This window comes from Mesitornis unicolor, unplaced genomic scaffold, assembly GCF_000695765.1.
Source record: "Mesitornis unicolor isolate BGI_N332 unplaced genomic scaffold, ASM69576v1 scaffold49634, whole genome shotgun sequence".
Taxonomy (NCBI): Eukaryota; Metazoa; Chordata; class Aves; order Mesitornithiformes; family Mesitornithidae; genus Mesitornis; species Mesitornis unicolor.
In genome coordinates, this window is record NW_010181719.1 from 8,445 (window position 1) to 23,665 (window position 15,221).

Below are 15,221 nucleotides of genomic sequence, written 5' to 3' on the forward strand. Positions count from 1 at the left end.
GCTGTCTTGATTTTTTTTTTTGTTAGATTTCCAGCCCAGTCATTTCTTATGTAAAAACAAATCCTGCTCCCTCTAGTTTAGTATGAGTGATTATAGGAAACAGGTTTTGACCTATATAAGTGAAGTCAAACATTACCAAAGCTTTGCTTTCACATATTATTTCAAAAGTGAAAAGAAGTATCAGGACTAAGTAACTAAGGTGGATTTTGCATTTGCAGACTGTCTGAAATAAGAAGTGCTCATCTAATGGATATTATGATGCATTTCATGTAGTAACACTCTTACTAAATAAGTCTTGTAATTTTCCTTTTGTTGGCCTGTTACTAGGATCCATACTATAGATTTAATGATGTGATGTACAGATGGATCTCACTGGAAAACTGGACTTACAGCAGGACATTCAAAGCTCCTTTTGACATCAGGTATGCAGTAAAGATATGTATGGAATAGTTCTGTGCCATCTTTCATGCAGAATTGTGAGTTAATCCATCCGCTCAAAATCTGCTTAATACTTTTGTATCTATTAAAACAAATTATGCAGTGGTGTGCAGCTGCAAAGCTGTTGCTAAAGAACACTTCAGTAGTTGCTTTTGCCTTTTTTTTAATCGTTAAAGGCTAGTTATGAATTGCCAACTAAGGAAGGATAATACTTGGGCTAATTGGAAGCTGGCCCACCTGGTGGGTGGGTACCTGGTGGGTACCTGAACATGTGTGGCAGACTTGAGCCACTTCAACTGACATCTTAATTTGACTATTTAAAGGTATAATGTAACCACAGTAAGTCAAGCATTTTTGGAGCTAGTTGAGACAACTGCTGCTAAAGATAATGGTGACATACATTTTTATCTTGTCTGTCACCTGTGTGTTGTTAACTCTACATATTCTGACAGCTTTTTATATGTATTTTATTTTCTGAAGAAAGTGGCAGAAAGTGAATTTGGTTTTCGAGGGAGTAGATACAGTAGCACAGATCCTGATCAACAATCTCACTCTTGGGAGAACAGACAACATGTTCAACAGATATGTAAGTACTGTGTTTATTTCTGAAGGTGCTTCTGATTTTTCTTCAAAGCCCTTTTGAAGTACATTGAAGCATTTAAGTACACATAAAAAGAGGTGCTTGGATACAGAAAGTGTTGACCTGAAGACTGCATGTGTAATCAGATAACTGTTAGAACTGCACTTACCTTTTCAATAGCAACAGGGTCAGATCTAGAGGTGACTGTGTCTTGTTCTAAGTGAGTGAACCCATCAAGAGGATCAGTTCAGCTAATAATATAAGTCTTTCTTCTTGGGATCTGTTGCAACTCCAAGAAAACATAAGCTTAAATCTGTTACATTAGCTGTAAATCTGCTTACTAATTGGTATTAGAATGGTTTACATGTGAATACTGAAATGAAAATGCATGTGTTGCTAAGCCTTTGTAAGTGTTTCCATGGTTGCTTTTTTATAATATAGAGGTTTTGATTGTTAATATTGGGCTTTTGATAACATTGTTTTGCATTTTGGGGCTTAACCTATGTCAGCATGAGAGTACTTATCATGGAATGATCTTGAGAGTGGTAAAAACATTTAAACTGATTTTATAGCTTTAAATGATAAACTTTTTCTAGGTACTAGCATAAGGGACAATCCTTGTTTTTCACTTAAAAGAATCAAAAAAAGGAGAAGCTAAAGGAAGAACATTAGTGGAATCACTGAATTACGAAGAAAATCTGGTGTATTCGTATCTCGGTGTTTACCATTCTGGCAGGTTTTATTGCAGAGGTACTGGCCTGAGACATGAGAGCTAGATTCAGCCACCTGGGTCTGTGTGACCTGAGACAGTTCACTTAATTTCTCTCTGACTTATTTTTACCATCTGTGAAATAAGACATTTCATAGAGCTGTTATGAAATTGTAATTATTTACTATTTGGAGAGTATCTAAAGGATTGCCAGTAGCAGGCTCTGTAGAATTGAAGAGATATTATTTTGCCCTTATTACTGCAACTTCATTCTGTCTCAGATTATAACAGTTCATGAAATGGCCTTCACTGTAAACCCAGAGTGAACTGTATTAAATTGAATCTAGGATTACTGTGACCCAGACTTCTGCTTTGCTCACCTGTTCCACATGATAATTACGTCTGCAGGAAGCACTCTCTGAAGGCTCTCTACGGGTTATGCTATTTCCTTTGTAATTTTCTGTTGTATGCTGCAGACGTACATGATGCTAGCCAGGCTGTTCACAAGTTGGAAAAAATTGCTGAGACTTAGCTTGTCACAAATGAGCACTGTGCAGAAGAAATGGGCATTAGCCATTGGAACCATATTATCTTGATAGCATGGGATAGTTCTGAAACCAAACATTTATCCTTCTGTCCAGCCTGAAGGGGATTTTGTGACCCAGTGAGGAAGCCCTCAAATACTTTATTTGGTGCTGGCATAGAATGCGTATCTGTACATTGTGGGGATGAGAGTGCAGGTGGCATGAAATCCAGCTTTGCAGCATTCACACAAAAGGCAGCTCAGTGCCTTGTGGTAGGTAAGCTGGCAGCACAGCATGAGTTGGAAGGACTTCTGTACAGACCAGCTTTCTGAGTTGGAACAAGGTGTCTTTCGAAAGGTGCAGATGAGTTTTGCGTGAGGAAGGAGGGTAAAGATTCTTTTGCCATCCTTATCCTTCAGGTGCTTCTGTGTGCAACCAGGACTCAGTATGTGGAAAGTGGTTTTCCCAGAAACATCTCCTTTTATCTAGAATGTTACTGCCTATTTTCTTTTTTCAGCTTAAGTAGCAGCTTTTCTTTTCCGTCAAAACCAGAGCCTGTTGAGACTGTAGTTCAAATGCCTTTGAATAATATATGTATGGTATTGAAATCCCAATATAATGGTGATTATAAATCTCATTAAAAATACCAGTACTGTAATTATTTTTTTCTGTTTTCTTGACCTAGAGCTTTGATATCACTGGTGTGATCAAGGAGGTCAATTTTGTCGAAGTCCGCTTCTTGTCAGCCGTTTCATATGCAGCAGAGCAGAGCAGATGTCACAAAGCATACAGTGTCCCCCCGGCGTGCCCTCCACCTGTGCAGAAAGGAGAGTGCCACGCTAATTTCATCAGAAAGGTAGGGGCAGAATTGTCTGTCTCTGGCTTCAGGCTTGGAAAGAGGAATGCACCACATTCTGTCCTTACAGTTGTATTCTGAAACCTGCAGTGTCATTTTATAAGTAGGGCATATTTTTTGTTGCAGCTTCCTTCTCCTGTCTCCTGCCAAGAAACCTGTAATCTAGCATGTCAATAATACAAGAGGCATAAGAAGGCCAGGCTTCATATCTGGGTGATAAGAATGTTTAAAAAGCTGTTTTCATCAAGGAGTCAGCAAGGAGACTTGCCGCTAAGTGAGCAGGATAGCATTGGGAAATGTGTAATCATTACATTTTGATCCACTGGGTGGGTTTAGCAGTGTATGCTGACAATAGAGTTCATGGTCCCATATACCAGTGTATATTGCCAAGGCTGTAAAAATCTCAGCCAAGCATCTTGGTGAGTGTTTGCTATTGCTCATGTGCTGTGCTATTTATACTGGGCAGCTCTAGCATGTCCCAAGAAGCGTTATCTAGCAGGGGACCTGTTCTCATCTTACTGTGGTGGTGTGAAGTTTGACTGTGTACATTTTCACTGAAAACAACGATGTAATAATGAAGCTCAGAAACTCTGATTTAAGACATGACTTCATTGCTGTTAAAACATACTCAAGGCAAACTGTCATTTGAGTAGCATCTCATGCATTTCTGATAGCTTTGCAGCAGCTAGAGACAATGTCTAGGTGATCTTATTTTGAAATTTCTCTTTTTGGGTGTTTTTGCATGTTTGTGTCCACTTAAATGCCTTTCTTGTTAATTATTTCTGATCTTTTTAATAAAGTCTTTTTAGAGCCATCTCCTCAAAAAAAACAACTAACCCAAAATACTAGAATCCTGTTAATCTAAACCTGGATGTAATTTCCCTTAAAATTTGTTAATGGAAAGGTGGACTTCATGTTGTCCTGGCAAGATACTTAAGGATTAAGATGCTGTCTTTCTTACTACTTGCTGCTGCTTTTATTTTCACTACAGTTTAGAAAGTTGATTAATTCTTCTGAGTCTACTGTTTCTTAGAAATCAGTGCAGGGAGGAGCTTGAAAGGAAGAAGGCACTTAAACAGCTGTAATCTTATTTATAGAGCAGAAATTATTTTGTGCTTTACTGAACTATTCCTTTAAATTTGTAAGAAAGTACCCTAGTGCTTTTCCTCAAAGGAGTTGTTTGACTGTACTTGGAAGCCGCTCCAGACATTTCCAGAAACATTTTTAGTTCCAAGTATAGGGCTACAACAGCAGCGGTGTCACATTCAGAAGTAAACAAACATATGAGGACATTGCTAAAGTAAGCTGACCACTTACCATCTTAAGGTAATGGAGAGCTGTTTACACATTTGAATGCAGTAAACTTATCGAAATCTTAACTGGAATTTGTGATAGAGTGAAGCCTTTAACTGGTAGCATACGCCAGTGATACAAGCGTATTGTTCTTTTGACATACTATTTCTGAGAGCAGTCTCTGCAGTATTATTAGTGAAACCTAGCAATCTGTCAGTGATTCGTTTGTTTTTTTATAAAGGGAAAATTACTTTCAGTCTGACTTGTTTTCTAAGAATGTGTTGTCCCTGTTTTTACACTTGAAATAGGTACAGTGCTTGCTTCCTGGAAGGCTCTTTTGCAACCTGATAGGCAAGCAGGCGGACTCCAGCAATGCAAGGGATAGGCCAGACTTGTGCAATGTGGTTTGCCAAAATTAGTATGCCTCGGCTGTAAGTTGTTAGTCTCTAAATTTAGAACTGTAGGTCACTGTACAAGAGTTTAAGGAGATCTGTTGTATTTTCTTTGCGGGCCAGGGCTGTGTGAAGCTTGGAGGGCAGCTGAATAGATGTCTTCAAGGGATTTGTTAACTAGAGGTTTGATCAGGTTTGAAAACAGCTAAATAGAAAGCAGTGTAGGTACTTCTCTGCCTGACCAGCATTTTATAATTCTGACAGTTATTCTGATGTTAGAACCAGAACTAAGCTATTTCTCAACCATGTATTTGTTCCCTTTGTTTTTGTGTGAGAGAACCACAAAGAAGGGAGAAACAGTGAACATGACTGAACTACACAAATGCACCAGGCGTGTGCTTCTCTTTCCTTATACTAATCTTTGGTGTTACAACAAAAAATAGGGGTTAAAGTATTTCAGATATACCCACAATTTTTAATTTGGTATTGTTCTTTTAGAGTACTTTAACATTTGTAGCGCTCAGTTTTCTGCTTACTTAGTGTTTTAGCTATGCAATTAAATGCTGACATTACAAACTAAGATAATTCAGACCTGAATTGAGAGTCACCTGCTGCTTGTTTTTTTGATCTTTACTCTCTGTTTTTTTAAAGTGGTGGGCTAAGTGGTGTTTTGCTCTCTCTCTGATAAAAAAAATTTCTATACATGGATGTTTAATACAAAATTGTATCTTTAATATGATATAAGTAGTAGCAGCAGAGTTCTGATCAAGAAATAAGAAAAATACTGTAGGGTCTCCTGGGTTTATGGAAATTGGAAATATTTTTTCAGTGCATAGCGATATTTTATTTCTAGATAGAAAATAATTTTATTTCTGGCACAGCATCAATGTCTGTGTGAAAAATAGTCAACTGTAACACAATCATTCTGTTTTCCAGGAGCAATGTTCATTTAGTTGGGACTGGGGCCCTTCTTTTCCCACTCAGGGAATCTGGAAAGATGTTAGGCTTGAGGCCTATAACCATTATCACCTGATTTACTTTTCTTTGACGTCTTCCTTTGGTAAGTTGTGTTACTACTTTTTATTGTTGTTTCACATTTGGAATACAAACCATTTTATTGTTAAGCTCAATTAACTGTCAGTTTAGGAAAGGTTCTGTTGTTTTATTATGACTTTGTGTGTAGTTCTTACCACAGCACACCATTTTAGGTCTTGAAACAGTACTGCAGTTCAAACAATAGTGATTAAAATGTTAGAATTCAGAGTATTTTTTGGCTTGAAGATCCCTGAAAAACAGCAGAAATATATATAGTACAGCTGACATTAGCTATACTGTTCTGAAAAATTTCTTTTTTATTGGCATGTGTTTTCACCAAGACGCCCAATAAATATGTCTCACTTTTGTCTCAACTCCATTTAAATCAAAGGCAAAGCTGCTATGGGAATTTAGTTTTGTGTTGGGAAGACAAATGCACAGTGAACAGAGTTTCAAGAACGCTGAGTTTTCAGGACAGAACATGAAGTCTGAGAGAGAAGAGCAGTCGTGCTATGCAAGGATAATTTAAGGCTGCAATTTGAGAGGATAGCCTCCTGCATTAACCTAACTTACCTAACCGGTTTTCTTCCTTGATGTGGTCTTTGATTTTCCTCTCCTTTGTCCTGAAGATCACTGCAGCTCAGCAAAAGTAGTTCATTTTCTGTTGAAACTTTCTGTAAACGGTAACATGCCCCATTGTAGACCACCCGCATGCTTGCTTTCACTGCCTGTTGAGCCCAGTCTTCAGTGGAGTAAAGGCTGCAAGTGAGTCCTCTGCACTGGGTTGAATTTCAGCTCTTGGGAATAGAGTTGTTGAGTATGAATAAAAGAGGAAGACGTCACTCTCTGGCTGCTTTTAAAGCTTCCTGAAATAGCTGCAGGTCTTAGCTAGAATTAACGTGACTGGAATTTCCATGGAAAGCCCCAGCACAGACTCTGTGTGCTCTCTAAAATTTAGTTACAGTAAAAATCTTTGCTGGTCCCTCCCACATTCCCACAACTCCACCTTCTGGTAGGTAAAGTCTTCCTCTCTGGATAAGCAGGGAGACCAAACCTCTTTCATTCAGCGGAGTAGTTTGGAACCAGAGCCAAAGCTTACTAGTTTTCAAACATAATAACATTTGAAAAATAAAGAGTAAATGAACAACTTGAATTTAAGCTGCCTATGGAGTTACATTGCTCATCAGGTTTGGTGCCATAACCTTTTGACCACTGAGTCTGTAAAAGATCTGTTGTTCTTGATCTCTGTGCCTAGACCCCGCAGTACATCACCCAGTTAAGGAGTGGGCTGGAATTTCTATATGCCCTTGGAGGGGAGGGAAAACACACTGTAATGGCTGACCCCTGTGGGGTGGGTTGGGTGGTTTTTAACCCCTTCAGCATTTTTGAGAATTGATCTTCCCTGGGTAATGTTTGGTGTAATATGAACTTGGGAACACATTCATTGCTCTTCATTCTACAAATGCCAGTGAAAATCACACCAGAACTGAATGTAATTCTTTGCTTTGGGAGGGAGCTCTCCTTCTCTCAGTATAGGATTAGCCAGGCTGTGTTTGTAGATAGATAATTTAATTGCTGAAGTTAATGGGAAATTTACACATTAATCTTGAGTACCCTTGATCCTGGCTTGCCTTACTCAGTAAGTTCTGTAAAGGAGAGAACCGCCTGAAGTAACTGTACAACAACCTCAGGGAAGTCATTAACTTGTTTTCTCCACCACACTATGATAGCAGAAGGGACATAAAGATACAGCCTGTCAAGTCTAGACACAGTGGGCCCAATTCATCCCCAGCATAACTCCATTCATTTTGTCTAGTGACTCTGGGATGAAATCAGCTTGTTTTCTGTTAATACTGTTTTTGTTTCATCCACAAAAGTGATTGTACTGCCTTGTGATTACGATCTTTCCCAAAGAGTACCATGTTCATACGAGTGCTGACTAAAAGCAAATATAATGTCTATGGGAGTTGGTGGGGAAAAAAAAAAATCTTTCTAATGAAGTGACTGGTGTAATGGTCTCTGACTTTTGTACAGAACTCTGAAAAAAACCTGGATGGCTTTTGAATGAAAAAAGCCAGAGTTATAAAACGTAAATCATATTATGTATTTCTCTTCTGAATCAGAAAATGTAAACAGAGATATCACATGGACTAACCAAGAAGATTAACTTTGTAGGTCTAGTTCAAATGCAACCTGAAAATTGTTAAATTTAATCTGAGGTGTTTGAATTGTTTCTTTGATGAGAGATCATGTTAACTAATAGGTATATAAACACAATTCCTAAATTCCCAATTTTTCTTGCTCTTCACTTAGTCAAGAGTGCTCAGCAGTGGAGTCTTGAAATCGAGTCTGTTTTTGATGTAGTCATCTCCAAGCCAATTGCAGGTCTTGCGACTGTGAACATTCCCAAATTGCAAACACAGCAGACATTCAGTGTGAAGCTTCAACCTGGAGAAGGCAGCATTGTGCTGCTTGTAAACATCAACAAGGTAAGGAGGTGTATGTGGAAGCCAAGCCAACTGCAAAATATTTCCTCTGGTTTCCGATGTGTCTTCCTGCCTCTGTGCCAGTTTTAGGTCTCCCTCCCCTTCCTTACTGTGTTCCTGACTTTAACAACACTTCTGTACCCATTACAGGACAGGAGAACAGTTCTTTTTCTTTCTAAAAGTTCATGTCCGTGGGGCTACGTAGCTCAGTGTCAAAAAGGTGATGAAGCCTTTGTCTTACTTGCAGAACAAAATGATAACATCATTGCTGGCCACTGTTAAATGAGCTACTTGGGTAGGTAAACTTTGGATACCGTACTCTCCCCAGGAAAGAGAGGATATGTTCCTCAAACCTCTCAGTAGATACTCATTCAGGTAAATAAAAGCAAAAGAGCCCTATAAAGAACTTGACTGGCAATAAGGTTGGTGGAAATTTTGTGGGCTAGTACTTGCTTACGATGGCTTGTAGTCCCTTGGACAGACAGAAATCAGGAGGAATTTTAAGGCAGTGAAGGATGCTCTAATATGTAGAGAACTCAATTGAAAAATAAATTGGTTATACACCCCAGTGATGAAAGAAGAAAGAATTGGTCTGATTACCTTCAGATCATGTTGGAAAACTATCTGTTGGCAGACTGAATTCACCAATATTATTCACTTCTGTAGAACTTGTTTTGTTTGTGGTTTTTTTTAAGAAACTGTTGAGTTTTATCATACAGGTGTAATATAGGAAAAGATATAGAGGCTTGAGAGATGAAGAAAATATGCGTGTCTGTTCTAGCTGACAAATAGGTAGGTGTCTTGAATTTAGGCAGTGAGTCCAGCGTGGCAAAAAGAGCTTTGTCTTGGCTTCTTGCTCCGAGATCAGGGCCCTGGTAGGGCTGACTGTGCAGACCTGAACCTGAGAGCTGCAGACCCAGGCCAGTGGTCAGGGTGGGAGTCGCAGCTGATATTCTCCAGTGGAGCCAGCAGTGTAACCGGAACTGCCTTCTGCTTCACTGCCACAGGGCACAGTTAGATCTAAGGGTGAGCAATGTGCTGTCAACAGGAATTTGGATCTTCTGACAGTTCTGGCAGTTAATAATGTTTGAGAGTCGGTCCTCAAACCTTTGTGTATGTTACTGCCTCTACTGATTTTCACTGTTGCTGTGTAACTCTGCATTTGTTTCCCCAGTTCGAATGCATTACGCATATATTCTCATGTTCTCTTGTCAGTTTTTGAGTGGAGAAAAAGCATGTGCTAAAGTCAAGCAGGGAATTTACGTTCTAGTATGCACCCTCAGTGACTTGCATAGATATATGCTTTGTTTTGATTTGACATGAAAGCGTAAAAGCATACAAACATATGGTTTTTGTTACTGTTGTCATCTGGCATGCAAGTTGCATGAGCAATTACAAATACCCAGTTTCATTTAAAACAATCATTAGTCTATGCTTAGCCTTTTCAGGGATTACATTAAGCAGGCACTTCAACATTTATTTTGGGTTTTTTTAATTGCCCCACCCTCAACCTCAGAAGAAATCTGTTAGTGGGGTATGACTGCAAGTTTGTGAGGAAGCACTTCCTTCAGAGCAGAGGCAACAGTGTTTTATTATTCTTTGTACACAAAAGGCTTTGCTGCATGAATTCACATCAGCTGATTTTGCAAAAGGCCATGCTATGTGTTCTTATGTATTGATGAGTGTAACAGAGCCCTTACTCTGTATAACAGATTTGTGCGGTGCACGTTAAATAGTGAGACCTCACCAGAAATTTATTTCTAGTTGAGAGCTTATTTTAGATGATGTTGTGAAGTCAGTAGATGTTTGAGTGGTGTGTCTAACCCAACATGCGTAGCAGTCTTCCTGCAATTGCCACACAGAGTGCTGTGTTGCTAGTATGACAGCATTTTGCTTATCAGCTAATGGTGAGCATGGGGATGACATCATTAGTGGCCAATGAGACATTCCAGCTGTGCCAGGCGGCTGTGAACGCTCCCTTGTTGAGACTCACACTGATTTTGTGCTTCCATTTGTATCCGTGCAACACGGAGATTAGTACTTCTGCACAAGCAGTTATGGTAATTCTGTATTGGGCAAGCTGAAGCATTGGTAGATACATTTGTGTTTGTGTCCAAGTAGGGCTACAGCAAAACATATTGTTGGGCTGCTTTCTGGCCTCATTTTATTTGAAAAGATTGAGGCACTCCTTATGTGATCCTATTCAGCGCTGATCCCTCCATTGTTTGGTTGCATGCATTATTGCTTTCTTTCCACGATCTCTGTGTTGTGCACTCAACTGGCAAATGCTGGCAATAGGACTGAGCAGCAGAAGTAGGCTGCTGGAATGAAGATATAAACATTACTCTGTGACTAGAAAAATGAGAAAATTAAAGCATTCTGTCATCCTAAAGGTAGGAGGTTTTTATGTTTGTAAAAATTATGGGGTACTTATGAAGTGATTAGGAAGCATAGCGAAAAAGCAGAAAACACTGAAAAGAGAGAATGAAACTTACCATTTGACTTAAAAGCTCGACATAAATGAAGCAGTCAGTATGGTCACATATTAACAAGGTCACAATTGAAAAGTGTCACCTCTGTGTATTCAATATTGAGTATGATAGGTAGAAGGGTCAATGAGAGGAGGAGTATAATACAGAGGCTAGTGAACAAAGTGAATTACTGGCACTCAGATATTTGAGTTTGGGAGGGATATTCTGTCAGTGTACCTCAGCTGAGGAGTAGCAACTAGACATATGCATGCATGTGTACACGTGCTCATGGCCCATTGTGGACACAAGATGAAGTAATAGCCTGGACTTCTGTAGAAGAAATCATACTTATCTCTTTAAATAATTCTTACCATAGAGCTGCAGCTGGAGGGATCCCAATTACCATGGTTCAGCTGAGTCACAGAAACTCATTATACTTGTGGGAATTCACTCAAAGATGTCCGAGCCCCTAGGTGCATATTATGCCTCTTTTATACACATTGCTCTAACTCCCTGTCTTGTACGTTCAAGAGTTCTACAGTGGAGGCTTGGTGGCCAAATGGACATGGAAAGCAAACTGGATACAACATGACAACAACTTTCATCATGGAGGCAGGATACCAAATTGAGAAATTTTCAAAGGTGAGCCCTTCAGCTTGATTACAGCTGGCATTGTGCTGCTACTGTTAGGACATCTGCTCTGCATAGCAGCTATCTAGAGCTCTTAAATATTTTCCTGGATTGTAGTATGCATGTGAAAATGCTAATGAGAAACAAGAGGTTTTTCAATGTCCCAATGTATGTTTACCTGTTTTCTGGTAGCTTTAGCTTGTACAAATGCCTTTACTTGCATTCAGACTGGAGGAAGGCTTACAGTTAGTTGCAAACCTCAGAAAGGAAAAGGTGTTTACTTTTTAAATTTTTGATCTTATGAAAAAAACCCCCACTTTTAAACTTGATATATCATGCTGATGTTTCTGTATCATGCACTGAAAAGCTCTTTTAGATTTCTGTATGTTATGTGAAGGGTTTTTTTTCTTGTTAATTCATTTTTTAAAAAAAATGTGGGATAGACACATTCCTAAAAATCTAACGTACATTCATTTATTAGAATGTGATTGATGAGCTTCTGGTTTAAGAGAAGATAGCATCTTAAATATGACTATGAAAGTAATATTCGGGGATATTTGCATAAGGTTTCCTGCAACACATTGGCTGTATAATTATCTGTTTGTTTTTACTAAGAAGCCTAGAAGAGGTAATTTTCAATTATCCACTGAAATAAAAGTCATACAGATTAGGCTGGGCTCCTTATGCCATTGACGTGTGGAAATAACCAAGTAAATTTACACATTTATTAGGTGTTCTGATGTGTATTATTTCACTAAAAACTAATCTGGTCACCAGGCATCTAAAACTGCAATTTGCTGTGACATCTGTTCACGTGAAAAACCTTGTGAATAACAGTAGCTTCTGGAGTCCTGGTCATTATAGGGCTAGCTCCTAGATTGATTATGAAGTCATAGTAATAATTCTTTGCTATAATTAGCGATTTAATTTTGAAACAATTAAAAAACCACACCAAATAAAGAGAGCCTATTATGCTTGGAAGAACTGGTTGTAGGAAATACGGCTATAAAGCCTGTAAAAAAAAAAAAATTCTGTTGTTAGTGCGTGCAAACTGCACAATGATAGGAAAACTAATGAATTCCACTTGGGTAGTTGCGTCAGGATTTTTCATAGAGCCCTGTGGTATGTGACTATAGGGACTTCGTGGTCTGCAAAAGATACTCAGAAGACTCGGGTTTTCCTCCTTAAGGGGAAAGAGGTGAAAAAAAGCAAATGCACCACATAGTGGACATTACAAATTAACCAGCATGTGAAGCCTTTACAGATTCATAGTGTAAAGTGTAGTCTGTCTTCATGTGTTCTGTGGAGCTGTCTTGGATTCTGACATGTACCACCTCCCTGACCCCACTGCCCCCTGTCCCGATTGGTGTGAGTGAAAAAAGACTCCATATGCAGTTTTCTCATGTTCTAGCACCATTTGCTCTCATGTAGGCGGGACTGAATAGCAACATTTGTATGGCTTAATAAGAACTTTGAGCAGTTCAGGTGACACAATCAAGGAGAAATGTTCTTGAATGTTGTTCTGTTGTCTACCTAGTACTACATTCAGGTGGAATGTGTTTCCCCCTTCTTCTTAAGAAAGAAAAAAACGGGAGTGGGACTTTTCACAAGTGATTTGTCTCCATATAATTATCTACATGGCTTTGGACAGGCAAAAACTAAAGGGCAAGGAATGTATATGTGAGAAAACACAGCTTGGTTTTAGGTCAGATTTGGCTACCCTTGGCTTGAACTACTCTTTGGTTTGACATGTTAGAGTAGGCTACAAAACATTAACTAATCCTTTAGGAAAATTTCTGGATAGCATCCCAGTGTGTACTTGTTGGAGCTCTACAGTGTTCCAGCTGGCTGTGCTGGGAACCTCTGACTGAGGGAAGTACCTACTCACTGCTGTTGAGAGTAGCAGAACAAAACATGATAAAGCCAACATCCAGGACAGTGTTGATTTTGGTTTCATTTTATTTTACTGTTTGAGTACTTTGGTTTAGAGTTTGTTTCTCAGATGAATGTGAAGCAAAGTCATAGGTGGAAATGATCTCAGAATGAAATTGTTTTTCTTGAGGGAGAGTCTATCCAGTCCTGTTCGCTATTGGTAAGCTGCTTTTCTTCTTGCCATGCCTACATCAAGGAATTTATTTCATTGTCTTGTGAGGCATTTGTTTGTTTTTTTTGATTCTGTTTGTATGCTTATTTCTTCAGCACTGTAAGCAGAGTTTGTTTTATTTCATGAGGCTATTTTAGTACTTGGAAGATCTTAACCTCTAGCTGTCTTTCCCGCCTTCCCTCTACACCCTCTTTTCCCCACAGGCATTTTAGCATGGCTTTCAGAAGTCTTTCCTTTTGGCTTCATAGTTTTCACACCACTTTCATGCTGCGTGCTAATTTGTTAAGTCACTGGGGCATTCTGTGATCTTACTTCAGCTCTGGGCATCTTCGTCCCCATTACTTCTCCTGCTGCTAAATCTGGAAATGCCAAATGGGATCCACAGGTCATTTAACTGGCTCCAAAGCTTTTGTATATGATTCAGAAAGACAGATATTTATTTCTTAATTGAGCACAGGACCAGCTGATTAGTCTCTGGTGGCTAGAGAGCCTCTTCTCTGTGCTCCAAGACTGGGAGAAATATTCAGTCCTCAGGCAGCAAGGTCTGTGAGAGAGATTTCAAGTTGGCCAGAGTCTCAGTAGCCAGAAAGGCACGAAACCAAACATGTCAGATGCCAGCTGCCTCCTCTTGCACTTCTTTTACCCCGCAATCAGAAGGAAGCTGCTGTAGGAGCAGGAAGGGGCACTATGTTACCAGGTGGGCCCCTGGGGAGCAATGGAGTGGGAACACAAACGCCTTAAACCCTGGAGGCCTGGAAATGGGAGTTGGAGCTTTTCCTCTTGCTTGTGCTGTATGGGTGGTCCTGGCTGGGTGTAGCAGCCTCTCAGATTGCCTCAGATTTGGCCAGTTCCATGAGTGCCACTTGAGCATGAATAAAGCAATATCACATTACTTCTCTTAGTAATATAAATACTCCATTATAAATGCCCTCTGAGACAGTCCCAACCTGCCTGATGACATCCATTAAGGGGACCTCCCAAATATTTTGGGACCCCCAACTATAAATGCCATTCCATTTTGTGCCACAAAAAAGCTACACTGGAAACTAAAGAGTTTTTCTCCAAGTAATTAAATTCAGTGGAGGAAGGTCAGAACTTTTTCACTAGTGTAGTACTCATAATGTAGTTTTTTCTTTTGTAGCCTTTAGTAGTTAGGGTAACCGTGAAAGGTGTATGAAATATTGGTTATTTTTTAAATTCAACTTCTCGTGTTAAAATAAACCTGCAAAATTCTAGGAATGGGTGTAAGAGTCTTGTCCTAAAGCTAAGTTCTTTGTGCTGGTCTATATTCAACTGACCAGTGTGCAATGGGATCACAGTAAGAAAAAAGGCAGGGCACACGGTCCTCAGCACACATGCATGCACAGAGACAGCGGACAAGGAGTCTGAAATGTCCTCTTCAGTGGTCTGTTTTCATAGTTTAGCTAGGAATTTCTTTAGGGGTGCAGATGCTGAGTCCCACTTGCCACTAATCCACTGTTGTCCCTGGGGCAACGCAGTAAAACACTGCAGAACTTGGGGCAGATTGCTCTTATTTTTTTTTTTCTTCATTCATTACTTTTCTATGTTTTAGTTATTGCCATGATGTAGAGGGATTTAGTTTGAGGTCAGTGATCTGCGGCCTCCACTCATGCATCTGGTTTATCACATGCATTGACTCTGTCCAAGTGTTTATTTACACAGAATCACAGAACGTTAGGGAT

The 15,221-nt window shown here is 39.4% G+C and overlaps 1 protein-coding gene across 1 annotated transcript; it reads left to right on the forward strand.

Moving 5' to 3' along the window:
- Positions 1–327: 327 nt before the first annotated feature.
- On the forward strand, positions 328–11,426 carry LOC104539858 (beta-mannosidase-like; the record flags this gene model as incomplete). The annotated part of the gene is made up of 6 exons (XM_010183497.1): positions 328–422; positions 919–1,024; positions 2,937–3,107; positions 5,729–5,852; positions 8,141–8,316; positions 11,316–11,426. Coding segments are annotated over 6 exons (783 nt in total), but the record flags the coding sequence as incomplete, so codon positions are not given.
- Positions 11,427–15,221: the final 3,795 nt, after the last annotated feature.